Source organism: Sturnira hondurensis, unplaced genomic scaffold (genome assembly GCF_014824575.4).
Source record: "Sturnira hondurensis isolate 20B ecotype Veracruz unplaced genomic scaffold, ASM1482457v3 Scaffold0007208, whole genome shotgun sequence".
In the NCBI taxonomy this organism is placed as follows: domain Eukaryota; kingdom Metazoa; phylum Chordata; class Mammalia; order Chiroptera; family Phyllostomidae; genus Sturnira; species Sturnira hondurensis.
The window spans coordinates 295,516-323,216 of record NW_028079839.1 but is presented as its reverse complement, the minus strand read 5'-3'; the positions used below and the strand labels follow the sequence as shown (position 1 = coordinate 323,216).

At 44.2% G+C, this 27,701-nt stretch overlaps 1 protein-coding gene and 1 long non-coding RNA gene across 3 annotated transcripts; one reads left to right on the top strand and one right to left on the bottom strand.

Annotated features, from left to right (window-relative positions):
* Positions 1-754: 754 nt before the first annotated feature.
* On the top strand, positions 755-10,592 carry LOC118990534 (uncharacterized). The gene is made up of 3 exons (XR_005067254.1): positions 755-791; positions 5,161-5,162; positions 10,546-10,592. It is a non-coding gene; the product is annotated as an uncharacterized LOC118990534 (long non-coding RNA).
* Positions 10,593-13,837: 3,245 nt separating this feature from the next.
* On the bottom strand, positions 13,838-24,361 carry BUB3 (BUB3 mitotic checkpoint protein). Of its 2 annotated transcripts, none has more exons than XM_037051140.1 (8): positions 24,259-24,361; positions 23,633-23,827; positions 23,059-23,128; positions 20,993-21,144; positions 18,354-18,512; positions 16,845-17,022; positions 16,373-16,589; positions 13,838-14,176 (listed from the first exon to the last, which is right to left on the bottom strand). In XM_037051140.1, exons 2-8 carry the CDS (start codon positions 23,825-23,827, stop codon positions 14,167-14,169), a joined length of 981 nt encoding a protein of 326 aa, XP_036907035.1. In that variant the 5' UTR covers positions 24,259-24,361; the 3' UTR covers positions 13,838-14,166. The 2 variants fall into 2 exon arrangements, with proteins under 2 accessions (XP_036907035.1, XP_036907034.1); XM_037051139.1 differs by lacking the exon at positions 13,838-14,176 and adding an exon at positions 15,049-15,397.
* Positions 24,362-27,701: the final 3,340 nt, after the last annotated feature.

Below are 27,701 nucleotides of genomic sequence, written 5' to 3'. Positions count from 1 at the left end.
GGGAGCTCCCTGAAGAGGAAGAATCTCTACCCACCACGCTGTTCTCGTTAGAACATGCTGCTTCCCAGCCGTTGACAAACTCCTGCCCCACTGGAGAACATGACAGCATGCACTCGGCTGGTCCCCGCTGGACCGCGGCACACTTTACATGCTAAACGCGCAGGGCTGGACCGCCTCACAAACTCACGGAGCTGCTAAATAGAGTTCATACCTCCACAAATGAAGGTCCCATTTTTATTTATTTTATTTATTTTATTTTATTTATTTATCTTTAGAGGGGAAGAGAAGGAGAGAGGGAGAGAAACATCAATGTATGGTTGCCTCTCGTGCGTCCCCTGCCGGGAACTAGCCTGCAACCCAGGCATGTGCCCTGACTGGGAATCGAACTACAGTTGTTTGGTTCACAGGCCCGCACTCAATCCACTGAGCTACACCAGTCAGGGCCCATTTTTAAATGTAATAGCATGTATGATGATCAATAGTCAAATGATTTATAATTACATTGCAGAACAGAAAAAACCCACAAGTGAGACTGTGGAATTGCCCCCCAGAGACCTCAGTGAGGTTAAGGGCACAAGGAAGGCAACAGAAGACACAGCCTGGAGGCAAATGTGGTAACACCCCCAGTCTCAGTGGAAGGGAGAGCCACGTGCCTCGGGGCCCTACTCTCTGCTCCTCAGTGCACACCTCTGCTCCTTGTCGTCTTACACTCACACAACAAATCAAAAACGGCTTCCCCTGCCCTGGCCTGCGAGGCTCAGTGGGTTGGGCCTCATCCTGAAAAGCGAAAGGTCCTGGGTTCAATTCCCAGGCAGGACACATACTTAGGCTGTGGGTTTAGTCCCCGCTCAGGGCATGTATAAAAGGCAACCACTCGATGCTTCTCACCCTCTCTTTTTCCCTTCCTTCCCCTCTCCCTAAAAACAACAGAGTCTTTAAACAAACAAACAAACAAACGTACCAGGGAGGAGTGGGGTGGGGGGCTGCATACACAGTTCTGTGACATTGGGCGACACCCCAAGGAGGGAACTTGTCCAGAACTGAAACAGCAAGTGTGCAGAAGGTATGTTGGGGAAGGGGTAATTTTGGAGGCGTTTTGCTTTTTAACAAAGATGAGGATAATGATTATGGAATATATTTAAATTTTATATGTATCCACATAGTGCTCCTCTGCCACACCTCTGATATCTCTAGGCTTAAGAGAAAATTACCTGCCCTGGCTGGTGTAGCTCAGTGGATTGAGCACGGGCCTGTAAGGCAAAGGGTTGCCGGTTTGATTGCCAGTTGGGGCACATGCCTGGGTTGTGGGCTGGGTCCCCAGCGGGGGACACGTAGGGGGCAACCACACATTGATATTTCTCTCCCACTCTCTCCTCCCCTTCCCTTCTCTCTAAAAATAAATAAATAAGATTTTTTTTTTTTTAAGAGAAAATTACCTAAATTCTCGTCTCCTAACTCTCAGCCTCAGGCCACTTCCCTGGCTTATGAGCCTGTCCCACCCCAGTAAACTATAAGCTGCTGAAAGACAAAGACTTACATGTCAGTCATCTGTGACTGATGACAAGTTATATGGCAATTACATGTCAGTGGTTGGAAAGAAAAGCAGCAGCAGTTACCATTGTGTACATGCCACATACTGGTGCCAACCACTTCATACCTGTTACCTCGCCTCTCCCTTTACAACTGCCCTGTGAGACAGGCACTGTTGTTGCCACCACATGGACACAAGGCTCGAAAGTTACAGAACCAGCCCTGAGTTCCACAGTCTGTGAGTCACGACACCTGCACTGCAGTCTGACGGGTCTGCTACAGAGCCCACCCTCCTGAGCCCAATGCCACACCCACAGCAGGTCATTGGAAGTGTTGGGATCAGAAGGTGGGTGGGTGGGTAAATAGGTAGGTGGGTAAATGGTGGAACAGAGGGAGAAAAGGAAGGAAGGACCGAGAAAGGGACAGAGGGAAGGATGAATAGGTGGATGGGTAAACAGAGGGAGGCGGGAGGAAGGCTACATGAAAATGTAAGGGAAACAGCACCCACAGGGGACGACTCCCACAGCCTGTGAGCTTAGGGCACCAAGGCATGTTCCTGAGTAACGTTAAATTAGGCATGGGTTTGCCGTATTCCCGATCCAGCTAAAACTTGGACCCCTAATAAAAAAATCCCTACCACTCCGCCTAAAAACATAAGGGTCACACCAGAGGGAGCGAGGGAGGAAGGGAGGGAGGACAAAAGTAAACATGCCTCGAGTGTCAGTTCTTTTAGGAGCTTTTGCAAATCTGAATTTGCCTGGATAAGCACAAACCTACCTCCACAAATGGTAGTGGATCAGAAGGGTCATCTTGGTATGCAAAAGACATCTCATCACATCCTAGAGACCACAGAAGCAAGTTGAAAAGGTTTTTGCACTTTCATCCACCTCTAAAGACTTCCCTTCACAAAAACCTTAGAAGAATGAAAGCCCTTTGAACAGAGACTCCACTCTTGCTTCTAATTCTCTGACCTCTTGTGTCAGGCAGGGTTTGATTCACTGAGGGCAGCAGAGACCCCACAGGTCGTGGCATAGGGCTTTTTATAGGAATCCAGCCCTGTACAGCTGTGTGAGGAGCTGGGGGCAGGGGTGGGGTGAAGGTCCAGAGCTGTGCCAAAGGATCAGCGGTCACCAAGCAGTAAATCAGAGAGGGCAGGCATGTCCACCCACCAAAAGACTGCAAAGAGGAGCTGGGGACAAGCCCCTGTGCACCTGCTGTCCTGTAGGTCTGCAGGCGCACATCTCGCGATGGACCTTATGCTCCAGCTGAGCACCAGGACCCATGGTCAGGAAGAAACTCTGAATGCATATGAGAAGAGAGCAGGGACAGGCAGGAACTCATTCAACACCTCTTCTGCTGTCCATCACCTCACCTGACAGCCAACAGACAGAGAACAACAGTCGTCCCAGTCTGCCTAGGTTCCTCTTTGGGCCAACCCTAACCCGGACTCAGACAGGCAAGGGGGTGCCGGGAAACGTAGTTCTCAGCTTAACCAAGGCAACCCAGCACAGTCCACCAGGCTCCCTTAATTAAATATAGAATACTTACCGCTATTATTCACATCTTTGGGGAGACTGTACATTTTAACCATAATTACCTAATAAATATTTCATGGTATATATCTTTGTCATATAATTAGGAGTAAAAAATGTAATCTCAAAAAGATGCTAAATAATTCAAATAGCTGAAGATGTGATTAAAGCCATGACTGAGATACGGCCAGAAGGTAACTCAAGGTCTTCAAAGATGATCTGCCAAGAAAAGTGTCACAACCAGGTGTTTTTGAAAAGAGCGCTGAAATGAAAATGGCTCAAAAGGAAAAAACCATACGGCTCTAAGTGTGGAGTGAAAACCTAAAGAATATACACAGCTCATGTTGTAATCTAGCAAGAAATATTTGAGTCAGTTTATCGAAACAATATCCATTCTTCTCCGGCCATCACCAAGGCAGTGACATTCATTTCACTCATTCATTTTGAAAATATCTTCTTCCTTTTTCAAAACCCCTTCCTTGAGGTTAGAGGATGTTCTTTCTAAAGGCCACCAGGGCACCTACTCAAGGAAGATGGAAACCAGGGAAATGTCTCTGGCCAAATTTGAACCTAATTGCATCTGTACCGCATGCTCCTTCACACACAGTGCTCTGTGGGGTGCTAGGGAGCTGGGACCACGGTGCCCGACCTCCAGTGGCTCACAAACCAGCACAAGTGACGACTGGTGCACGAAATTTATTCTGAAATAGAAATAAACTGGACTCCGATAAGTGCTGTAAGTGAAATAGTAGAAAACAGGCGTGGGGAAGATGGAAAAAGGTGAGATTATTATGAGGTGAGGAACCTGGGAAGGCTTCTTACAGGAGGTGGGGGCAGGTCCTGAAGACTAAGACTTCAAAGGAAGGGCGGGCAGGGGGCAGAGATAGACACACACAGGAAGAGGGAGAGCGGAAAAAATAATATGCAGGGAAGAGTATATATAGTTGAAGATAAACTAAGGAAGCTGTTAGGGGATAAATTTGAGAATGACTTATCAATTGATCAACTTCAATATTTTCCATGCTTGTCCTTCAACCTACAGCAAAGTGAGTACCCACGGCTTCTATCCTAGGTTTAAAAAACCCATACCCAATGAAGGAAAATGTTAACTCTTAGACGGGTCAAGTGAACTCTTGTACCATGAACTACACCCACCCTTCCAGGCAGTCATTCATAGAGCATGCATATATTTATTGAGCACCTACTCTGGTCCAATAAATGAGACTGGAGAATCATTTATAGTAGAAAAAATGAGAATCAAGACACAGACCCTGTCCTGAATGAGGCTTTCCCAGAACCTGGCAGTTAGTATGGGTCAATAAATATTTATATAAGATAAGAACAAATGAGTGGATGAATTAATGGCAGGAAAACAATCCACGTCGGCATCACTTACACAGACTTTTTAAAAAATAGTATAGTGGGTTAAGTGCTCACGCTCTGGAGTTGGGTGGGGTTGATCCCTGGTCCTCCACAGTAGCCGGCCCACCTCAGAGACGGTGCAGGTTTGGGTCCAGACCAAAGCAATAAAACGAGTAGCACAGTACAGTGAGCTACGATCTTTCTGCTGGTGGAGGGTCTTGCCTTCAGTTTGTAAAAAACACAACATCTGTGAAGCACAACAAAATGAGGTATGCCTGTACTAGCTATGTCACCTGGAGGGATGCTACTTGGCCTCTGTGGCTTTGGTTTCCTCGTGGGTTATCAGCATCACCTTCATTGATTAGTTGTGAGAGGGAGTGCTGTGAAAACAGGAAAAACGACCCATGTCCTTTGGTGGGGTGACGATGGTCACTTAAAGACTCTGAGCAGGACGAGGAAAAACACTTGTTTCTCTTACTCTAAACCTGCATCTACTCCAATACTTAAGAAACTTAAGTCCATGCTTCCAGGAGCAGAGAGGCTTTGCCTTTCGAAGGCAAAGGGCCGGTGGCTCTGGCTCTGGCCCCACAGGCTCAGGCAGGAGCCCCAGAGAGCCCTTCAGGAGAAACTGGAAGCTCGGGTCCCTCCGACACGCAGGGCACCCAGCGAAGTGGGCCAGACCTCATCTCCAGACACCCGGCCCAAAGCTGCCATTTGGACTCCACATTTTCCCTAGAAGTGTCATTTCAAAGTAGAAATTTTGCTTCGAAAACAAGCAAGCCCACAATATTTCCCCTACGTATCTCTCCAACATTACTAGACTTGGAAAATCTAGGTATCACTCAAATAATCGCCCTACATGCATCTTTAAAAATCTCATGGGGGCCCAAACACTTCCTGTCTTCTGAAACAGCAGGAACCTGAGCCAGCGCAGGAGTGGGAACGAGAGCACCTCCTAAGCTGCGGTCTGGCCAACTCGCTCGGCAACACCAAGATTTTTGTATTAATGCGCAGGAAGCAAAACGTGCTACTTCACTGTGCCCCCAAAAGGCCCCATTATTTCACGGCATAACACCTACCAGATCATATCCAATGCTAGGTCTTATGGGCCTGCAAAGGGCTGATTTATCCACGGCCAACTGCCACCGCCAGGACCAAATGGCACAACGGAGTCTTGAGCATCCTTTTCAAAAATCCACCCATGGCCCTATTTTCCTAAGTCGACTTCTGCACAAATGGCTTTTATCTGCCTAGTGACTGAAGGAAAGGGAAGGAGAGAGGAAGAAGGATGTGAGACAGAAGAGAGGAAAAACACAAAGAATGAAGGACCACCTGAACTGCACTCTGCACGATTACCTACAAGCAGTGGCCAAGGGAAGACGGTGCACCATCGTAACGGTCAGCCTGGCATGGGCTTCTGGTCCCCGAGGTCGTGAGGCTGTGGTGAGAGACCCCTGGTATTTTTTTCCAGAAAGCAGCTGGCAGTGATGGACGACTCCATTAGAAGACCAGCCACGACTCCACGCTTTCTGTGAGGCCCTCGCACTCAGTAAGAGGCCAGGCTTCGAGAAGCCTTTCAGGTGTCAGTTCTCTGGATGTCCAAGGAGTTGGGACAACCCTCATCGGCAAGTTTTCTCACGCAAGTCCAAGGCGGCTTGTTCCAAACGGACTTCTTCAGTTCCCAATTCCTGACCTTCACCGATACAGCTGGAGGGCCAGTAAAAACAAAAACGGCACCCTTCTCCCACAGGAACGGGAGTCACCCACCAGCTCTACGCACTCAGACTTTGGCACGGCTGTCGCCCTTCCATGTCCACACCCCTCTCTCGCTAGGTTCTCCTCCCAAGTTGCCAAAAAGACACAACCTTTTACAGGCACTTATTCTTGTCCCTTTAATTCCCAGTCTACAATTAGATGCTCAAGGCAACAAGTACTAAAAATAACTTTTCCTAACTTGTTTTTTCTTCTCATACACTCCACTAAGTAGCTTTAATGAGGAAGAAAGCAGTTAAGATTAATAAAATGAAAATCACCCAGGAATGTTGGCAAAAGAGGTCTAAACTTTGACCAAAAAAAAAAAGAACCAGGCGTAACTCTCTTTTCTGGATTCTATTCATTTTGGATCAATAATAAAAACTTGCTGAAATTTTTACTGGTGGCCAAATTTAAAAATTGCCTTGATAACCCGGTTTATTTTCTTTTTAAAAATATTTTTTTATTTATTTTTAGAGAGAGGGGAAGGGAGGGAGAAAGAGTGGGAAAGAAATATCAATGTGTGGTTGCCTCTCATGCGTCCCCTACTGGGGACCTGGCCTGCAACCCAGGCATGTGGCCTGACTGGGAATCGAACTGGTAACCCTCTGGTTCTCAGGCCCGTGCTCAATCCACTGAGCCACACCAGGCAGAGCCCAGTTTAATTTTCAAATTTAAATCTCAGGTTAGCCATACTGTTTCCCAGTTAAGCCCAAGAAGCTAGTTCCTCTACATGTTGCCATAGGTTTACTCCCAATAACTAACTTCAAGGTTATGGATGAACCCAACTATTTTGCTGTTTTCAGCCAAAAAGTCTATCTTTAAAAAGATTAAATGTGCCCAACCTAAATAATGCAGATGGCTATTCAAGTAGTTCCAGTCAGAAGCCCTGTTCAATGTACAGATCAAACGTTACTATTATTAACGATCTGTTCATAGCTGTAAAGAATTCACCCTTCAAGCATTAACTATATCCCCTCTGATCTAATCTGCTTTTTCTCCTAAGTCAATTTATCACAAATTTGGTTAGTGGAGTCCACAGAAATGAGCTTTCTCTTACTCCTCAATCGCTTTAGATCCGAGTCAAACACAAAACCACAGGTAACGTCTGGCAGCACAAGACAGGGTGTTTTGAAATGATTCACCTCACAGCAGAGCAAAGGTGAGGTCCACACTTCACAGGACACGTTCTCTGAACGTAGGTGAACCGAAGGCCAAGCCACCGAGCTCACAATGAACAGGGCCCATCCTAGACCCCTAGTGACTCATGTCAGTGTGCAGCTCCGCCACAGCAGTAACGAAGTGCAGGCAGTTCGGAGCCTGACTCCTGTACTTGTCTTCCATTTCCATGGCCACCTTTATGTCAGTCACACATGGAAAGCTGGGCTTCTGCATAACATCAGCAGCATCTTGATGAACTAATGGTGAACCCAGCAAGGGCCGCTTCAACACCAAGCTTGATGAAGGCATAATGGTCTGTTCCAAGCAAGGGGATTTCTTTAAATGGAGAATGCTAACAACTGACTGCCACCTTAAGCTTCGAAATAATGAAAGAATTGTAGGGCCTCGGTCAGGCAATTCCACAAGAATGTTAGGTCTTACCAGCTGAGGAGATATGAGTAATACAACACGGAGGACAAATCATCTGGACCCTTCAAGAATAAATGGCTGGTGCTACGAAAATCTTCAAGACCCAAGTATTTTGAGAATTACAAAGTGATGTTATAACAAGGTCAGGAGTCCAGGTACATAGGTTTTAAATTACTGCAATAGCCTATAACAGAGTCCTATAAAGGGGATGAAAGGTACTTCATTACAACATTGGAAAAGCAAACTTGGGTGCTTCTGAGACCAGTAGGTGTAATTTGTAGGGCTTCTTCAGGGTTGTGTTAACTGTACTGAGTTGGCTAGGGTGGTCAGAGGTGAAATATTTCTTGGGAAATTAATGAAATAAACCACTGGAAACGAGCCCTCAAATTACATCAGTCTGAAACCTTGCTGCATCAGAGCTCAATGCAGTGAAGCATTTCTTTTTCCACTTCCCTATTCAAGACAGGTGATTTGGGAAGTCGCACCACCAGAGATGCACTGTAGTCAAGGAAAGCAAAACAGCAAAACTAAACCAATGGTTTTCATTTATTTTTTTAAGATTTTATTTATTTTTAAAGAGAGGGTAAGGGAATGAAAAAGAGGAGAGAAATATCACTGTGTGGTTGCCTCTCATGTGCCCTTGTTGGGGACCTGGCCTGCAACCCAGGCATGTGCCCTGACTGGGAATCAAACCGTGACCCTTTGGTTAGCAGGCCCGCACTCAATCCACTGAGCTACATGAGCCAGGCCAACTGGTTTTCATTTAAAGTTGAGAGCTGGTTGCCAAATTATATAGGAGACTAAGTCACGTCATGGTCCCCCAATCACAGCTCTCCAGAAATCACAGTCCACTCCAACCTTTAACCTTCAGACACAAACTACAGGAGGGTTGCAAAAGGTTTACAGTTGTACATACACGAGTTTACTCTTCTTGTATTATTATATATTAATCGCTGTATTCACTTCCATACAAACTGTAAGCCTACTTTTGCCCACCCACATACTTCCCAAGAAGCCCGTGCCCCGTGACAATCCTAGAACAAGTTTTAGGGGTATCCTTCGAAGATGAAAGCATTGTTGCAACCCACCACCAATCGAGGGCAAAGTACCTTCATACCAATGGTCCACTTGTTATTTCTGGCCACCGGCACAGACACTTTCATTTCTCGTGTTAGTTCCAAAGCAGCACAGCCAGGTGCCATCCTTAAAGGAAAGTGCTATAACCAGTCCTAAGAGCTTAATCAGTACTTTCCCAAGTGAAACATGACCTAGAGACGTTTCAAAGACTGAGTTAGGGAATCAAAGAAGACTGTGAAACTAGTTACGGTTTGCTTCCTGGGTGACAACCGTGATGTTTTATTTTTAATACACCTAATCTATTGGGCGCTATTAACACACACCTATTTTCTCAGGGGAATAAACAACTCCTGTCTGGGCATGCAGTTTCCACCCTTGAGGACAACACGGCAGAGAACGACTGCCATTACTTTCGTAATGATGGCTGATGGCTGATGTCATAGTTCGAGGAGGGGCACAGACTCCGCTCAGTCACTCCTGTACAACCTTGGGTGCTGCTTGGCTGTTTCCCTACAAATGATCCCGTTTGTCCTCTCCCTTTCCCCCTACACCCTATCGACCACACCTGATGTTGAAGAGTAGGGACCACTCCAGGAGAGAAGCAGTGTACCATTTATGTGTATTTCCTAAACATATGTGGACACCACATGAGCAGAGACAGAAATGAGTACAATCCTTAAGAATGGGAAATGAGAATGGGGTGAGAGAAGGATACAAATAAGGCTTCAATTATGTGCAGTTTTATTTGAAAACAGAGATGAATACAGCAAAATATTAACATTTTAAAATGTGGATAGTGGGTTTATGGGTGTGATTCTTCTTCTAAAATAAAGTGTCACATTTTGGAACTAGGAATCTCACAGATATCTGAGAACCACAAACCTGAAGTCAGCTAATAACTGAAAAGTTTACTTTTTTCATCCAAAGAAAACAAAGATTTGCTATACTCATAACTCCATGAGTTCTGTAGTATCTTCATTTCACATACGAGGAAACGGGCTCAGAAAGTAACCTATCAGTGATGCAATGAATTAAGCAGCCAAGTCGGGATTCAAAGCCAGGTTCAAAGGCTGGACTCACCATGCTGCCTGGCCTGATAGACCACCACACGTGGTTCCAGAGCAGTGCCAGACCCACAGGTGAGGGATCACTAGAGTCTTACTAGACCTATCCCTCTTTGAGGTACAACCAGAAGGTTCTCCAACAGGGGCCTCCAACGCACACTGCCTCACCTGGGGCCTAGTCTCTCACAGCACCCGCACAGTTACATGAGCTGAGATTTAAAAGCAATCACAAAACTTAACTGCCTTCTCCACTAACAGGGTTGTGAAACTGAGGATCACAAGTCAAACAAGAGCTTGAAAACCCAATCTGGTCACACTGTTGTATCACATTTGTCCCACTCTTCTGTGGGTTTGTTCATCATTACCAGCCACACTCTGACCCAGACTGGAACCCCAAAGAGGACTTTGTCCTACTTAACCCTGGAGCCCCAGTACCCAGCACAGTGCCTAGCATTCAGCAAGCACTTAATTGTTCAAATAGTCAAAGACTAGATGGTTTTTAAAAATAACGCAAAAACTGAATTATGGAGAACTTTCCTAACACATTAAGGGTATAAAGCAGGATTCTTGTATATAATCCCAATTTTATAAAATCATCACTGTGGCTCAGATGATTGGGCGTCATCCCGCAAAATGAGAGGTCACTGGTTCGATTCCTGGTCAGGGCACATGCCTGGATTGCAGGTTCATTCCTGGGTCGGCTGGCGTGTGTGAGGCAACCAATCAATGTTTCTCACATTGATGTTTCTCTCCCTTTTTCCTTCCCTTCCCCTCTAAATATACAATCTTCTAAAAATAAGTTAATAAAATTATATATACTAGCTAGCCCAGTGTTGCTCAGGAGCGTACTTACTATAGGTAAGTGGGTACCTGCTGCCTGACTGAAGAGCCGGCCGAGCCAGCCTGAGCAAGCAGCAGCTCACAAACTGTCAACAGCCATGTGAGTATCTGCCCATGTGACACCAGGGGTGCACATGCGAAGTCCACGTCACTGAATTCCCCAGGGCCAGACTCTTCTTGGCCACCATCACAGGAGCTCCTGTATCTGGGCTTCAGATACTCTAGTGGGTGACCAGTCACCCGTTACTTTAAAGTACACCTAGGACCACCCCCCCCCAAATAAATGTCATGAAGCCACAAGACCTGTACCTTACATCACACCATCCCAAATAAAAATCTTCAAATCTCCACCCAGGCCTTTTCACATGATGTGGCTAACACACTTCCTCGTGGAGAAGCACACACGGGAAACTCAGATGGATATACACCAAAACGCTATCTTCTAGTGCAGAACTATGTGGCAGTGTAATTCACTTTTTACATGCTGTTGTCTCAATTTTTCTGCAATGGACATACTAAATGCATATTAAATGCTTGCTGAATGAATTAACAAAGGTCCTATGTCCAGTGCACTGGACACTGAGTGACTCCATTCAAAATTGCAGTGAAAATTATTTTTAAATAGGAACTGTCTCTACCACTCATCAAAGTGGCCCAACGTTAGGCATCCGAGTACACAAAACATGTGGTTCCTGCTCTTGAAAGAATGCAGTAGAGGAACAAAATGTACAAATATAAAACGTTAAAATTCCAGGCAGTATGAGTAACTGCCAAAGGTGGATAAGCAGGAGATGCTTCCACTGAGTTTGGAGGAAGAGCACACTCCTTAGTGAACTACAGCCAGGATGGCGGGCTTCACGAAGAAGGGGACCTTGACCAGTACCTGGCAGGATTCAAATGAAAACTGAAAGAACAATTCAGAAAAAGAAGCCCCCTCAGCAGACTGAATTTGGGACCCAACGTGTGTGTCTGAATAACAGCGAAGCAAACAGCCTGGCACTCAGAATAAGAGAATTCTGGTGTTTCAGGGGAAGTGGTAAAAAGTAAAACGCAGCGAGGTTAAGGGACATAATAGGACAGAGTAGAAGCTCGGGGTCAAAGAAATTTGGGGAAAACTGGTTAAACAAAGTTACAGGCATTTCTTTACTTCTGAGTTCTCCAAGCTTAGGCAAAAGTGCATAGTCTCCTCCCACTAAGGGAAGAGATCTAGTCATCTCTAACAAGACTCCTTTTCCACTGAAGACATAAGTGCATAACAGAACACTTAGGAAATACGAAGTTGAATGACAAAGACAAAACAAAGCAGGGTTTGAAGAGCAAGGTAAACCAGTCATCTGGCCTTAGTCCTTCTAACAGGGCCCGGATTTCCCCCAGAACAGAGACCCTGCTAATACACCCTAAGTTTCTACATGCTGGAACTCGGACCCACACATGTTGCCATCAGGACATTGCCATCCACTTGTCAGAATTCCCAAGGTCAGTCCCACCCCCAACTCTGAGAGCAACAGGAACAGCAGCCCCTTCCTGGTGATCTGCAGGCCCTGGAAGCAGCTTACCTTCTTAGAAAGCAACAGAAGGGCTACTACTATGAGCAATGGGGAACACTGGAGGACCCCAAGCACAGCATGATAAAAGGAACAAGAGTTTTTAAAGTCCTGTGTGTTATGGAGCAGTTTGTTCAAATTAGAGGTGGCAAGGCATCTGTTTAAAATCAGGTCAGGAGACCATAACCAACATTTTTTTTCTAAGATTTTACTTATTTATCTTTAGAGGGGAAGGGAAGGAGAGAGGGAGAGAAATGTCAATGTATGGTTGCCTCTCATGCGTCCCCTGCTGGGACCTGGCCTGCAACCCAGGCATGTGCCCTGACTGGGAATCGAACCACAATCCTTTGGTTCGCAGGCCCGCGCTCAATCCCCTGAGCTACGCCCAGCCAGGGGCCAACATTTCTTTAAAAAAGAAAAAGAAAAAGAAAAAGCAAACACGTAGGTGTACCACATGTACAAAACGCAAGTAATGTATTATAAATCTTTTCTCTATTATACATACTGTAATGACCTCTGTGGGTTCTGGACCAAAGTTCCAGAACTTTGTCTTTCATACCTGCACCACAGTTTAAAGGTTTGAAAGTCATTGTTCCAGAAGAGGGAGGATTTGGGGCCGAGACTGGAGGCTGTTACACTCCTCCAGATGGGAACAGGGGACCCTTTAAGGCAATGGGATAGTAACGGGGGAAAAAAAGAAAAACAGAAGAGACACTTAAAAATAGCGAAGACAAAGGGGGTACTGGAAACTAATGAAAACGCTAAGATGTGACACCTGGGTCATTTGGGACAAACTGTGAGGAGAGCTGGTTACGAGGTCCACAGGGAAGGTAAGGAGACACACTCAGGAAGAGACACCTTTAGGGGAAGACACGTTTGGTCCCAAGAGACAAGAGGACATCCAGCTCTCCCACACGTCAAAAACATTGCTTTAATTCAGTCACCTTTTACGATACTGCATTAATTCTCTTTCAGTTAAACATTTTAAATTCATGCTCTGTCCTCAACCAAGCGGTTATGACTTTAAGCAGCACATAATCACACTGAAGAACCAGTACCATCAGTTAGTCTCCGGCTGTTACATTATTTACCATCCCAAGGGCTTCACTTACGATTTAACGTTTGACGGATAAGTACAGCTGGGCCTGTCATTTGGTTCTGTGTGTGTGTGCACGCGATGGCTGCATCAGCACAAGGGCGTGAGAGCCGCGTGAGCTGTAGCGCACTCGCACTTCTAGGAGCAGTGCCAAAGGGCGCCCGTCAGCTGCCCCGCGGTCTGTGCCCACCCTGTAGAGCTGCTAAGCTGGCTCAAGAGCCCTGCTGGTCCAGCGAGCGGGCACGGAGGAAATGGCAGAACTCCAACAGATCACTCTATCCAGGACTGAATCCCAATGTACATCAGAATAGACATAATTAAATGAGGCAGCGTGGACCTAAAGGTAAAATGTCATCCCCACCAGGCCCTTGATGAAGGCAGCTCTGCTCTACAGAAGCCTTTTACAAAGCAAATTACGTTAATTACCAACATTTGAAAACATCCAACATATAAGGGTTCTGAATCTCTGATTTATTAAACAGCATGGACATCACAGGTTCAGATTATTTTACAGAGAGCACGCAAGCTGCTCAGAAAAGCGACTGGGCTTGCTGGGAGAAAGACAATTCTTTGACCACTGCACAAGGACACCAAGACTCCTCATCCTACACAAAGTCGGCATGAAAGGGCGTAGACGAGTTTTGTCAGACAGAAAACAGAGAAATCCACATACTAAGTAACGTATCCACAATGACTATAATGCATCCCTTAGGGGATAAGAATGTATTTGTAGGAAGGAAAACAAATCTTTCCATAGAGAAACCACTTTCACGAGATGATTAGGTGGACCTGCAATGAAGAAAATATATTTCAAAAGATGGATTCAGATTTACACTGTTTTTACTGAAAATACTTAAAAAAATAAGACCTTTCTCTGTATCAAAAGAATTTAAAAAATACACCATGGATAAAATAAATTTCAGTAAAGGTCCAAGTCCAACTCAGAAACATACATTTGCATGTAAGTAGAATAAAAAGTTTGAGAACAGCAATACTATTTGGAATCACTTAGCTAGGCCAAGCTAAGTTCGTGCTCTGCTCCAGGGCATCACACTGAAATGAATCTCATTCTCGCTACAATTTTTTTTCTTTTTAACCTTAATCACCAGCGGCTGGGCAACTGAAATGGACATGAGAACTATATAAATGTCAGAAAAATATGTAAACCTCATTAATGTTTCCAAAAATTCATTTAGAGATAGAAACAGGTCCAAATAGATGCCTGTCTAAATGTACTGCAATTACGTTACAATTATTTTTCCAAATACACAGATATGCTCTGTCTTTTCTCAGCTCATTACTGACTCAAACAATTTGCCCTTCTGGGATCAATTGTTTGCTAATAAATAATTGTTTACAGTCACAAAATGATGTTAGGAGGTTTTCTTATTAGTTTTCCTTCTGCACCCTAATAAGATTGAAAACTAGCTGATTCCCAAGAGTCTAACCTTAACCTCGCTTTGTTTAACAGCCCAGGAAATGATGAACCATCTGCTTCAGAAAATAATGGACGGCCAGGAGGAAACATTGTTTAATTGTAGATTAACCTCCTCATGAGGCAGTCCGAGCAGCTTTACAATGAGCAACTATAACCAGCAAAAGAAACAAATTGCTAAGAGCCTTTTATTCTACCATTAAAGGTCCAGAAGAAATGCAAAGGGATTTTTATTATCTGTATTTATTTACAAACATTTATTTCCACAATGGAAACGAAATCATCAGGGTCAAAACTCATTCTCAAAAGTGTAGTCACTGCCCTCCAATTTTGTTTGCCCGAATACCTTTAATGCAGCAAACCATCAAACCAGCTCATGCACTTAAGTGTTCATTTAAAAAAAAATCAATAAAAACCTCTTATCCAATATTTTCAGGTTCTTATAATATTAAAATTAACATTTTCCCCTGGTTTCTTTGTTAATAGTAATAAATCCACCATTAAGGAGTACGAATTGTTTTATTATCATCAACATGGCACTTAAGTAAATGAAATCTTGTCAAGTACATGGTGACCTACAAGTTCAAAAGAAAAAAGAACAGCATAAGATCAAAATGGCCAGCCAGGACAAGACATACAAAAGTGAGAGAGCAAATGTAAACACAGTCCTTTACCCAACAGGCTTCATATGCTAAGTCTTTATTCTAAAATCAAACCTGTAAAAGTGTACATGATATTGAGTATTTAAAACTGCCCCCTCTCAGGGACTCAACCAATTTAGCAAGGGTGCTATATACCATTTTAATTCAGAAAAATAAAGGAACCCTTGAAAACATTCAGTTATTCCCTAAGTATTGGTATTAAGGGTTTCCTACAAGGGCCTGGGTACAGAGGGACAAGGAACGGGACAAGACACCCAGGGTAGATATTTTTGTGGTTTAACAAGTGCCTAAGTATCAGTTTTCCCTTAAGCCTGGGGCAGGTAATTAAGAGCTTTGCCCTGTTGGTACCAAACACTGGAAACAGTCCTCTCTGTCAACCAAGAGGCACGAACAGCTATGAAGATTTCAAATCTCAGGAAATTTACTATTCCAGGCAAGGCCATATTACTCTGGGTTTCCAGTAAGACCCGAAGGTCATTCACTTTGTGTAAATATTAAAGAAACGAACTCGGTGGAGAGGAAAAATTTTTGGCACTTCAAATTCTTAAAGATCTTAAATAGAATTTGCTTAAATAAATTATTCTTAAATTCCTCAACTTAATTTTCAAGCAATGAACTAGTAATAACTCCAGAATAACAGTGCCCATTCAAGAAGAATGAGAGTTTGACATTCTTCTCTACAAAACAACTAGGCACGATTTTATCCATCAGACGTCTATCAACCTACGGATATTGAAAGCTTGGGGGAACAAGATAAAATCAACTCCAACCCTACAGTCAGCTGTAATATCGAGCAGGCATCAACAATGCTATTCATGAATTGAGAAAAATTAATAAATCCTGGGTTGAATGCAAGAAAAGGCTCAAATATAGGTGAAGCATACTCACTTGGGTTTTGTTTCTGCATCTGTCACTTGGCGAATGAAGATACCATCTTCGGGATGCTCCGTGTCGTCCATTTCATACATATATGATGATGCTATTGCCAGTGTGGTCCCATCGTTACTGAAGGCAAGTGATGCGATGCTGGTGGGGTACCGATGGAACTGGCACAGTCGCTTTTTGTTAAATGGATCCCAGATATTTACAAATCCATCAGAACCACCTGCAAGCAATTTTGAAAGAGTTAAATGATCCTTAAAAGCAAACAGAGAAATAACCATTATCTTTACAAATGGTTAATTTTTAAGATCACAGAAATTACATTTCCTCCCAAGAAGTACTGTACCAGATTTCTCTGAATTTCATTAAAAGCAAGCACAATTTTTTTAAAGCTCTTCCTAAGTACAAATTTCTCATGTTCAATAGCAAAATTATGCTACCTTAATGACTAGACATACGTTAACATGCCATACTTTACCTGTGGCAAATGTATTGTGGATGTTGTGAAAGGAAATGGCGTTGACTGGGTAAATCTGCTCAATGTTACTCTCCTTTAGCCTGTGACACTTGAAGGCGTACTTCTTCTTCTGCACCTCAGGGCTCGGGTCCAGGTACTCAACCGCCACTCGGCCTTCAATGGAGCTCAGTACATAACCCTGCCAAAAGGAGCCAGGGAAAGCCAAAAACAGTGAATTCAGCTTCCAAAAACAAGGCACCAAGCCCCAAATTCACCCCGCACTACGGGAAGATTATAGCAGAGAGGAAAACAAAGTGTGGCCAGGGTTTAACGAAGTGCTTAAGCTGTCCTAGCACAGTTACAACTTTCCACAATTTGAAGGACACCAACACTTGTTTTGTTAAAAAAGAAAAATAAGGCTATCGTCACTTGTCTATGTCAAAGTAAAAGATAAAATAAATATAAAATCTGTATTTTATTCTTTCTGTTAATTCTCCAAGGTACAAAAAAAGATTTATTCCTGGAAAGACTGCTTATAGAAAAACAAAAAAACAAAAAAAAAACAGTAAAATCTTACTTTTAGTGAAACTTCCATTATAAACTGAAGATATATTCTAACAGAAAATTTTAGATATAAGACATAAAAAGACAAGCATATTTTAATCATGAATTTAAATCTGAAGTTTCAAGTAACTGCCATTTCTTATCTTCGATGAAGATTCACAGTACTGGGGGGTGGGGACTGTGATCAGCATTTGAGGCACTAGCCTTTTAAGATAAAGGACCCAGAAAATGACTGGCATAATTGCTTCAAGCTTCATAACCACCAAAGGACACCCATAAACTTCCAAGATACCTGCTGTTTTTAGTGACTTTTCCACCTGCAAAAGTACAGCAGCTGACCACACCACCAACTCCCCTCAGAACTCTAGGGTTTGCAAGGAGAAGGGGCTAATAAACACAGCAAGCTCATTCAGCAACGATGATGGAAGGGTGACCCACCCTGTACATCAATCAATAATACATCAAGGGTTGGTCACCACATGAGGGGCACAGCCTCTCTAACCTCAGAGGTATTCCTCTGAAAAAATTCAAGTTCTGGGCTAGACACACTACAGAATTCTATTTGTACTGAGGATACCGAGAGGCCAAAAGAAAAAAGAGAAAGAGAGAGAGAAAAGCAAATCCCACAATCCTTAATTTCCAGACTCAGCCCTGAACTCACTAGTCTGTAAACTGAAATATCGGCAAAACCCTCCCCGACTGCCGAATACCCGCCAAGCACCCCGACCCAGGACTGACCTCAGACGGCCCCTATCAGACCAACAGCGAATCCCTTAGCCTCTCTGGACATCGAGGGCGCCTCTAAAGTTGGTTTAACACAAGGACACCAAAAACATGCCTAATAAATTCTAAACCACTGCTCCAAAGAAAAGGCAGTTTTTAAAAGGCGCGACCAAATCATGACCACGGAAGACCATCCCGATTTGAAGTTCCCGACAGCGAGGCGGAGGGCGCGCGGGTCAGTACCTGCTTGTTTGGAAACGCTCGGATGCAGCGAGTCTGGTACTTGAGGCTGGACTCGCGGCGCTGCTGCACGTAGCCCATGTTCCGCAGGTCCCACACCAACACTCTGCGGCCCGCGGTGCCCACGATCAGCCTGTCTCCAGACACCGAAAGGGTATACACCTTTCAAGAAAGACCGAAACTTGAAATTGTCTACTTGCCTGAAAATGGCATTACGGCCTAAAATAAAGTCCACTAATCGCAAAACCATAAAAAAGTTAGCTAATTAGGTTCCCAAACACAGTTAGCTATTAGGTACCAAATTTTAAATACTATAGTTACACAAACCAACTGATCACACAAAATAATAGATCCAAGATACACTTAATATTTAACCAAGTACCATATAATGTACATTCCAATTAACTACAAAAAATGCTGTTGAGGACTTCTCTTCATTATTTGAAACAAATTAAATTTTTAAACAACTTTCCCAACCTTGTTTCATTTAGTGATGATATAAGTGTATAAAAATAAAAAGGAGATAACAAAGCCGTAAAACAATTCAAGATGCCTTCCAAGGGGCTTCTGGCTTTCCACGAAACAATCATTTTCGAGTCCCTTTGCCCAGATCACCTCTGGAATAAGAGCTCACACTGGAACTCTAAAACCCGGGCTTCCTCGCCATCACACTACACAACGAACAGGCCTTTCCGGGAAGAGTGAGGGAGCCGCATTAGTCAGCGGCTTAGTGGCTTTTGGTGCATATGAACTCAAAATGAAAAGAAAAACATAGTGTCTAGCATATGACAAAGCAAATTCTTGTGCCCTGACATCGTACTACATACTTAAAATAAGTTCACCTTTAGGAAAAATTTTAAAAGCATACCGTCCCATAACTGTATTTTCCCCCTCACAACGCCATTTTTTAATGTTAAAACAACTTCCACAAAAATTCCTTTAAAACAAATCAAAATGTATACACAAGGTTCAAAGTGGTTAATTTCAAAAATGTTATTTATTTGGAGACCAAATAGAGATAGCAAATTTATGAAAATGGTGACAAAATGTATTTTCCTGGTCAGTAAAAAAAATTTAAATCTAGACTTCATATACAAAATTGTTGCTCTGATTCTTACTTTCTATAAATAAGCAACTCTGATTTAATACATTAAAACCTTAAGAATCATTATAAAACATGAAAAGGCCCGATAATATGGTAAAACGTCTCTTAAACATATTAAACCATACGGTCATTAATCACTAATATGTTAACTACATACCACCAGTCAAAAACACCAAGTTAGATTTAACAATGTAACAACCCAATAGTCTCCACAATCCGGCCTTAAATCTCAACAACTATTCTGACCAAGGGAAAAATGAGGAATTATAGATGCAAAACAGTAGATTTAATACAGGCATATTTAGTTAAGAGAAATATAACATTTATCATCATTTATTTGGAAAACAAAATGTTTGTAGAAAAATAGAAATTAACCTAAGTCATATGAACACCAAACTTAAAAAACACAGAATCTAAAAAGAAATCCATTTATGATAGTACAATCAGACTGGAAATTTTGTCTTCAATCTTTATACAGGTGACACAAGATTCTAATAGTGCTTCTACCCCCCGATCATAAATCAAGCAAAACCACTGTCTCACTACTGACGAGGTGCACACATCTATCAGAGGAAGTATTAAAAGCAGTGACATAATGAACCTGGCTGAACCAATAAGCAGCTTGATTCAGTATGGCTGTCCATTATGTGATACTCTGTCAGCAATTTATCACAGCTCTTAACATGCTACATACAACCATAAATCAAAACTAGAAACAATGCAATTATTTTACTCTGAACAAAGGTCCTGCCAGGAGTGGATTCAACTATGAAGTGACAAAAATAACGGCTCCTGGGACGCACTACAGCCCATGATGACGGTTGGTCGGCAGGAGCTGAGCAGGGTATTCACACTGAGGAAACAGACTCAAGTGAAGGGCACCTTTAAATGGCTAAAACAATCCATCTTTAAAATTCACTGCCACTTGATAAAAGTTTGATGAGGATACAACAAGAATGCTCAATGACACCCTCACAGTACAGATCAAGAGGTTAGAATAATGTACAAAGATTCAGCTCTAAGAAGCTTGGTTCACTAGAGCCTTCAAACACCTGCCAGTACCAATACATGGTCAAAGCGAAGGCATATGGGCCTCCTTTCTCACCAGCCTTGAAATGGTAACCCACCTCACCCTCCTAATGGTGAACTCGAATGAAACCTCAGGTCACAAGCTGAGTGAGTGACGCTCCACCCCACTTTTGGGTTGGACACATCAAACCCAATTTAAGGCCATCCAATGGTCTTTGCTAAATGACTTTTCTGAAAATCTCAGTCCTAAGACATAAAGCATTAGTAATACATGGAAATGTTTTATTTAAGCTAGTGCTCTGCAGTACAAACAAACATGACAGCTGACAGAAAAATCTGACCAAAATAAATTTTCCTTTGTGTCAAAATAGTTCTTTACAAACCCATGTATATGGGTTTGCAAAGCAGACTCATCAAGTCTTAATTCAATATTCAATACCATATTCATCAATCATGCATCAGATCACCCCAAGGCCCACAGTTCCTATTATGGATATAGAGAGCCTACCTTTTCAGGCTGCGAGAAGGTCCCAGCATTACAAGGAGTTCTGGGGTCCCACAATTTAACTGTCTGATCCCAGCTCCCAGTAACCATCACATTGACTTCTGGACAGTATTCAACACATCGGATAGGGGCATCGTGGGTTCCAACAAGATTTTCTGTAGAAAAAAAATTAGTTTTACTACACCTGCAAAACAAAAATTCAAGTGAACAAAAGAAGGTGACGTTCGTTCCACTGTAATGAATCCACTCCCGCCAACTCTAAGGAAAAGCCCCACCCAGAACACTTCTCCATAACTATGAAGTCCCCCAGCCCTCTCCGTTCACCTCGGTGCACAGCTGGACTCACTGGCAGGCCACACACCAAAGGCTCTCCTCACTCGACTCTAGATTCCTTCAGATGAGGAGCCTTGTTTAATTCTGTCCGTCTAACCGTTTGTACCATAGGTTCTGATATATGGTAGGTGCTCAAGAAATACTCTCTGAATGAACAAATGAGCAGATAACTTGTCTTCTGGACCTGAATAAAACTTAGCACATTAAGCCAATGCTAATAAGAAACTTATTAAAGTGGCAATAGATTATCCCAGCTGTGGGAATGAAGAAGGTACAGTCTTATGCTTAATCCACTTGGTTTTCATGATGGATATTTCTTTTTTTTCCCCTGTTTTCTTCTTTTTAAAAAATTTTATTTTATTTTTACAGAGAGGGGAAGAAAAGGAGAAAGCGAGACAGAGAAACATCAGTGTGTGGTTGCCTCCTGCACACCCCACCCTGGGGACCTGGCCCACAACCCAGGCATGTGCCCTGACTGGGAACTGAACCAGTGACCCCTGCTTTACAGGCCCACACTCAATCCACTACAGCAGCATATTTCCAATACATAATTTTTTCCTTCCCATTTCAACTCTTCACCATCTCATTCATTCATTCAACTAACATCTACTACATGTCTACTATAGGCCAAAATCTATGCCAAATGCTAAGGATGCAGCAAAGAACAATACGTGGCCTTAATCCTCAAACAGGAAAGCTACTTGTTTAAAATATCATTTAAATAAGAAAAAAAATATCTTAAGTTTGGCAATGACCTTCAGAGAATAAACAGCTAATTCCCTTATTTATGGTCTCCAGCATCAAAAATGTTTTTTTAAGTTTGCTTTTTAGAGGTTTTTCTCTCCTAAATTTTCGAGCAAATAGGACCCAAACCTGCAAACTAACATACTGTGTAGAAAAAGCTGCTAGCAAACAAAGCCAAACACCTGCAGTCATAAGTCAGAGTGCAAAGTGACTTTCCTGCAAAAGTCTCTTCTGACTGGGTTATTTTCTGACAAAATAGTGTGCCCATCCGCTATGCATCCCCCACTGGCCAACTCACACCCCTCTGGTCATGTCTCTGGGATGTACCATCTCCTTCCAGGACATCAATGTCTAACACATGCACATTATCCCCCAAAAAGGAAATTTTTAAAAAGCTCTGCTAGAGAGCCCTGTGCAGCTGGGTTCCATCACAACCTCTGCTCTGCACCAAAGTCACCATAAAAATTGGGGTAAGTTATTTCCTATCTGGCCTCTAAGAGATGGTTATCTAAGAGAAAATGTGCCATCTTCTTATTCATCCAATAAATGTAATTAAAGCATATTCTAGGCTAAGTAGTGATGTGAAATTAATATAGTACCTGGACAGGATGGCTGTTGTATAACACTGTCTTTTCAAACCTACCTCCCTTCAGGCTACACTAAACTGACTTCTGAAGAGAGAACTGAAACATCAGCCCTGGAGGTCACACCCACTTGGGAAGAGGAGGTAAGGTCGGCCTGAGGGCCCCTTCCTGGACACAGTGGCCAGGAAGATCAGAATGGGCTTCACTGAAAAAAATACATGCAAGCCATTTTGTGATCAGTAACTTAAAATGGTTTACTCATTCAAACAATAAAGTCCTAGGTATAAGCCATCTTTGCTTGGGTCTAACCAACTCAGGAACCAAGCAATTCAAGAACGACTCTTCCTAAATAAATACACTCTAGTGCACTAGCTGAGAACACAGCAAACAGGTAAAAAGCCGGATTACCTTGATCCGTGTTCAAATCATGCATTTTCAATTGATGATCTAATCCCCCACTCCAGGCATGTGTTGGGTCCTACAAAATAAAGTTTCAAGTCATTTAAAACTTACAGAGCTTCAGACAGTGTTTCAAAATGCCAACCAACTGCTCGGGTTATGCTCAAGATGCTGTAACTCTTCACTGTAAACAAAAAGATAAAGCACCAAAATAAAGCAAACTATTGTCGGGAAGTTAAGGAAGAACGGCTGAGCAGGCAGGCATTCCTATTTACTAACCACCAGGCCTACCTTTAAGGAAGGTGGCCACGTTTTGTCCTTTGGCTGCAAATTTCAAACACAACTGTCCGAAGTCAAGACTGCCGGCGGGGCCATCCCACTCCACTTTTAAGGGGAGACTGAGTTTCCGGCGTTTGCAAGCCCCCAAGGCCAAACCCCAGTGCCTAGCAGCAGGGAGGAGTCGGGGATTCGCAGCACCGGTCCAGACAACTGCCCCCACAGCAGCCCCCGCCCAGCCCGGCCAGAGGGCGGCCCCCAGGGACGCGGGAAGCGGCACACAAAGACTGCAGCGGCGGGCACCTACGTAGAAGGCGCAGTCCAGGACGGCGCCGGTGTGCTGGTACTTGAGCCGCATGGAGTTGGCCGGCACATCGTAGAGGCGCACCGACGTGTCCCAAGAGGAGACCAGCAGGAACTGGGAGGTGTTGGGGCTGAACTTCACCGAGGAGATGCCGTCCTCGGGTGGCTGGTTCAGCTTGAACTCGTTAGAACCGGTCATCTACGGGACAGGTGGCCAGTCAGACACGCCCCACACCCCGCGCCCACCGCCCGCGAGGGTCCGAGGTCCGGGGCTTGAGCTGTGGCGGGCCTCACAGGGACCTGGAAGGCGACAGTGACGGGCTTCTGCGCCTGCGCGCCCACCACGGTCGGAACGCGCCCCTCCACCCCCCCACCGGCCCAGAGGCGCCAAACCGTCCAGCCTGCGCCTACACACCCCCTAACCCCAGCCCCCAGCCGGGCCCGCCGTATCCCTCCCTCGCCGCGGGCTCCGGCACCTCGGTCCCTCCCCTCTGGGGCCTGCAGCCCCGGATGCTCCTAAAATAAAAGCGGGGGGAGCGAAACGTGTTCCCTGCGGACAGCTCCGCCAGCTCCGGGTTCTGGCAGTCCCCAAAGAGTCTGCTTTTGCGCCCCGTCTTCTCTTCCCGCTACCTTGCTTTCCCTTCTGAATCGACTTGGTCTCCGCTAGCCGCCGCCTCGCTTCGCTCAGAACACTCGCGGGCTGAGCAAATTAGGCAGAGAGGAAGCTCCAGCGCATGCCTGCCATTGGCTAAATTCAAACGCCGACGTCTCATTCTAGGCAGCCGATTGGTCCGCTCGGGGACCTGGAGTAGGTCAACCCTGTTATCCTCTTCCGGCTCAAAGGCAAACCTCGGCTTTTCCGATCACGTGGTCTGGCTTTACCACAAGGCTAAGGCGTCCCTCCGTGTTTGTGCTAAAGGAGTGAAAACTACAACTCCCAGGAAGCATCGCTCCAAGACTGCGTTCACGCCCTCTCAGACTCCTGCGCGGCACGCTGGGAGATGTAGTCTTCCTGAAACCGACACCCTGCCAGTCCTCTGACTACTGAGAGGTCAAGAAAGATGACTTTCTTCGGGTCTCACCCCATCTGAGTTACTCTCGCAGACACAGGAACCCCATTTTGATCAATACTTCTATAGAGGTAGATTATTCTCCCTTTCACTGGCTTCCCGTGACGTTAACCAAAAAACTGAAGTGGAGAAGAAAACGTTTACTCTTAATGAATTGCATTGTTTTGCCCTGATGTTTTCTCACTTTCCTGGGTTTCCACCTATGAACCAGGGTCTCACATTTCCTATTGTCTTAAGACCTGTTGACCTAATAGAAACTCGTTTTTATTTATACTATGCTTTATCACTCCCTTGCGTCGTTTCACAAACATTTGAGTGCCTACTGTGTGCCAGGCCTGGTGAGAGGCTGGGATGATGATGCACTAATCAGACCAGTTCTTGCTCTGGTGAAACTTCCTGTTCGGATGGGTGAACAGACTGGGAAACAAATAATTCACAATGCGTTAAAGCTGAAATGCTTCTATTAGACTTCTTTTTAAATGGGGTCTTAGAATGACAGCTACAAGCTTCTCCCTGTCCCCTGCACCCCATAAAATCAACCCCCTAGAGTTCTGAGCTGTTTGCTCCCTTTGCTGTTTCTAGAACCTTCCACAAATAAGAGAATCAAGAAGGTTGCTTCTGTAATAAGAAAACAATTTGATCTCCATGGAAGAAAATCAATACTTAATTTGTAACTGGAATGCTGTGACTCAGTCACTCTTAAACATCAAAAATTCACTGAAAATTGTCAATGTAATTCATGCAATAACCTCTTTTTCACTGTCTTTTGTGGAAAAATTTCACTTTATTATGTAACTTTGTATGAAGTGAGAGGAAATTGTTGAGGTTAAAGTGCTCTACCTTTAACATACATTAATAGAGGAAAAAAGTTTGGTCTTCATGCATTCACATACATTGACTCAGGTGCACATTTTGTCCTCATTCTTGGCACAAGAAATGCACACGCGACCGCCCTTGTCCCCACTGTATCGATGATATCACTACTAAAAGGTCAGATTCTTGACCTTTCTCCTCACCAGTCTTCATACAGGACTCTCTGTCTCTTCGCTTCCAACAAGTTAATGTCTAGGTTAAGACTTTAACATGCAGTGCCTTATGCCATTCTAACTTTGGCTAAATAATTTTAACTCCAAATAATTTTATTTGGTTCCCTCTCCCCATTGCTTATTTAATTCTATTAGTGTTTCGAGATTCTGAGCATGAATTATCCACTAATAAAATCTAAGTGTATTTCATTATCCAGTGTGTGTATGATTCAGGTCCCTCTGGGCACGCAGTTGCAACCAGACTCTATTTGAGTTTTAAAAAACGTCAATCTTTTAAATCTAGTTTAGACCCTGAAAGGAGGCAGATGATTTTACTGATTATTCAAATGAATTGATAGTCTTGAGATAGGAAATCTGGCCACAATGGAGTCTCGAGCAACATTTCAAATCCAAATGCAAAGTCCTGTGTATGTATGTGTGTGTGTTCAGTGCTTAGTAACCTGTAAGAGAGAGGAATTTCTAGAACTAATTACACTGTTAGATCAATTTGCTAATTTCTGAAATAGTAAAAAGAGAGAAATACCCACTATAGAACAAACTTAAAAAAGGGCCATCTGTAACATCGTCAAGGGCAAGATTTTTGCCACTAAGTGACTTCAATGGCTACAGAAAACCACCTTCTACACAAGAAGTCTAAGGAGGATGTGGGGACCCGATACTTTTAAAACCATCATTTTCTTGGGGGGAAAAAAGAACATAATCTGTTGAAATGCAGACAAAAACCTTATGGATGGAATACTCCTACACAAGTAGTTCCTTGGGAATCATGTTGTTATTTCTGCGTGGAATATTCAAATAGCAACTTTAGAAGAGAAGAAGAATTTAAAGTGGGTCATCTGGAGAGAGGGGAAGTACTTGAAATAAAATATGTGTACCAAATAAATTCAGAAGAAAATGGGTCCGGTCTCTCTCTCTCTCTCTCTCTCTCTCTCTCTCTCTCTCTGAATAGCCAGAGTATTTACTTCTAAGCAAGAAGTAGGGCCCAGGAAATATTTATCGAGTTGAATTCTATAGAAATGAAATAAATACAACTGAGCTAACTTAGCATTGGCGGACGCCTTCGTGGGTAACATGCTTGGGATGTCAACTCCACATAAATCGGCTTATGAAATCTAATGTGAGAAGAAAAATATGACCTCAAAATGGACACGGGATTAGACATTTGAGACAGAATACTGCGAGTCACAGATGGTTTACGGGTATCCTGTATACTCTCACAACATGCAGACCATTTCCGAGCCTCAGAGAGACAAGTCTATCTTTCTAACCTCCAGAACTGTTCCCTCTCTAGAGGTTAGACTGGGCCTGGGCGCTCCTGGAGCCTTTGCGCCTTTGCGCCAGCTAAGGGGTTTGGAGGCAGGAGGCCCCTGGTGCTCCTCCCGGTGACACCAAACACCAGCCTCTTCGAAACTCAAGGCTTCCTTTTCCGATGTTTTACAAGGAACAGGTGGCTGCGATTTAACAGTGCGAGACTCCGGGATGTGCGTAACACGCGCGCAGCTATTCTCTCGGTGCCGCGCCGTCACGGCCCGCGTGTGAACCGCGGTGTTGGGGCGCAGAAGTCCGTGGACGCCCAGGCCGCGCAGCGAGCTTTCATTCAGTGAGAGCGGCCACGCGCTTGCGCGTGGTCTGGCCGTTTAGTCACGTACAATGCAAACCATAAACATCACCAAAAACAAAAATGTGTTCAAGAGGCGCCTTAATCTCCCGCACTTTCTTTCGCCTAGTCTCTAGCCTCAGAACCCTCCTGGGCCGAAATGCCACCTTTCCGCAGCCAGTTCCCGAGCCGCAGGGAGCGCACAACTGTGCCACGCGCCCGGGAACTGTGCGCAGTCACCAGCCTCCCCCGCCAGGCTGGCGGACTCTTTACCTGGTCCAGGAAGCGCTGCCCCACCTACCCTGCACCCCTAGAGAGGAGGCTAGTGTTGCTGGTCCAACCACGTCCCAGGACACCCTG

Coding starts and splice junctions, on each gene's coding strand:
- BUB3 (XM_037051139.1), bottom strand. CDS start 23,827: ATGACCGGTTCTAACGAGTTCAAGCTGAACCAGCCACCCGAGGACGGC. Junction 17,023..18,353: donor GAGCGTTTCCAAACAAGCAG/GTACTGACCCGC, acceptor TCCTTTTGGCAG/GGTTATGTACTGAGCTCCAT. Junction 16,590..16,844: donor CCACAATACATTTGCCACAG/GTAAAGTATGGC, acceptor AATTGCTTGCAG/GTGGTTCTGATGGATTTGTA.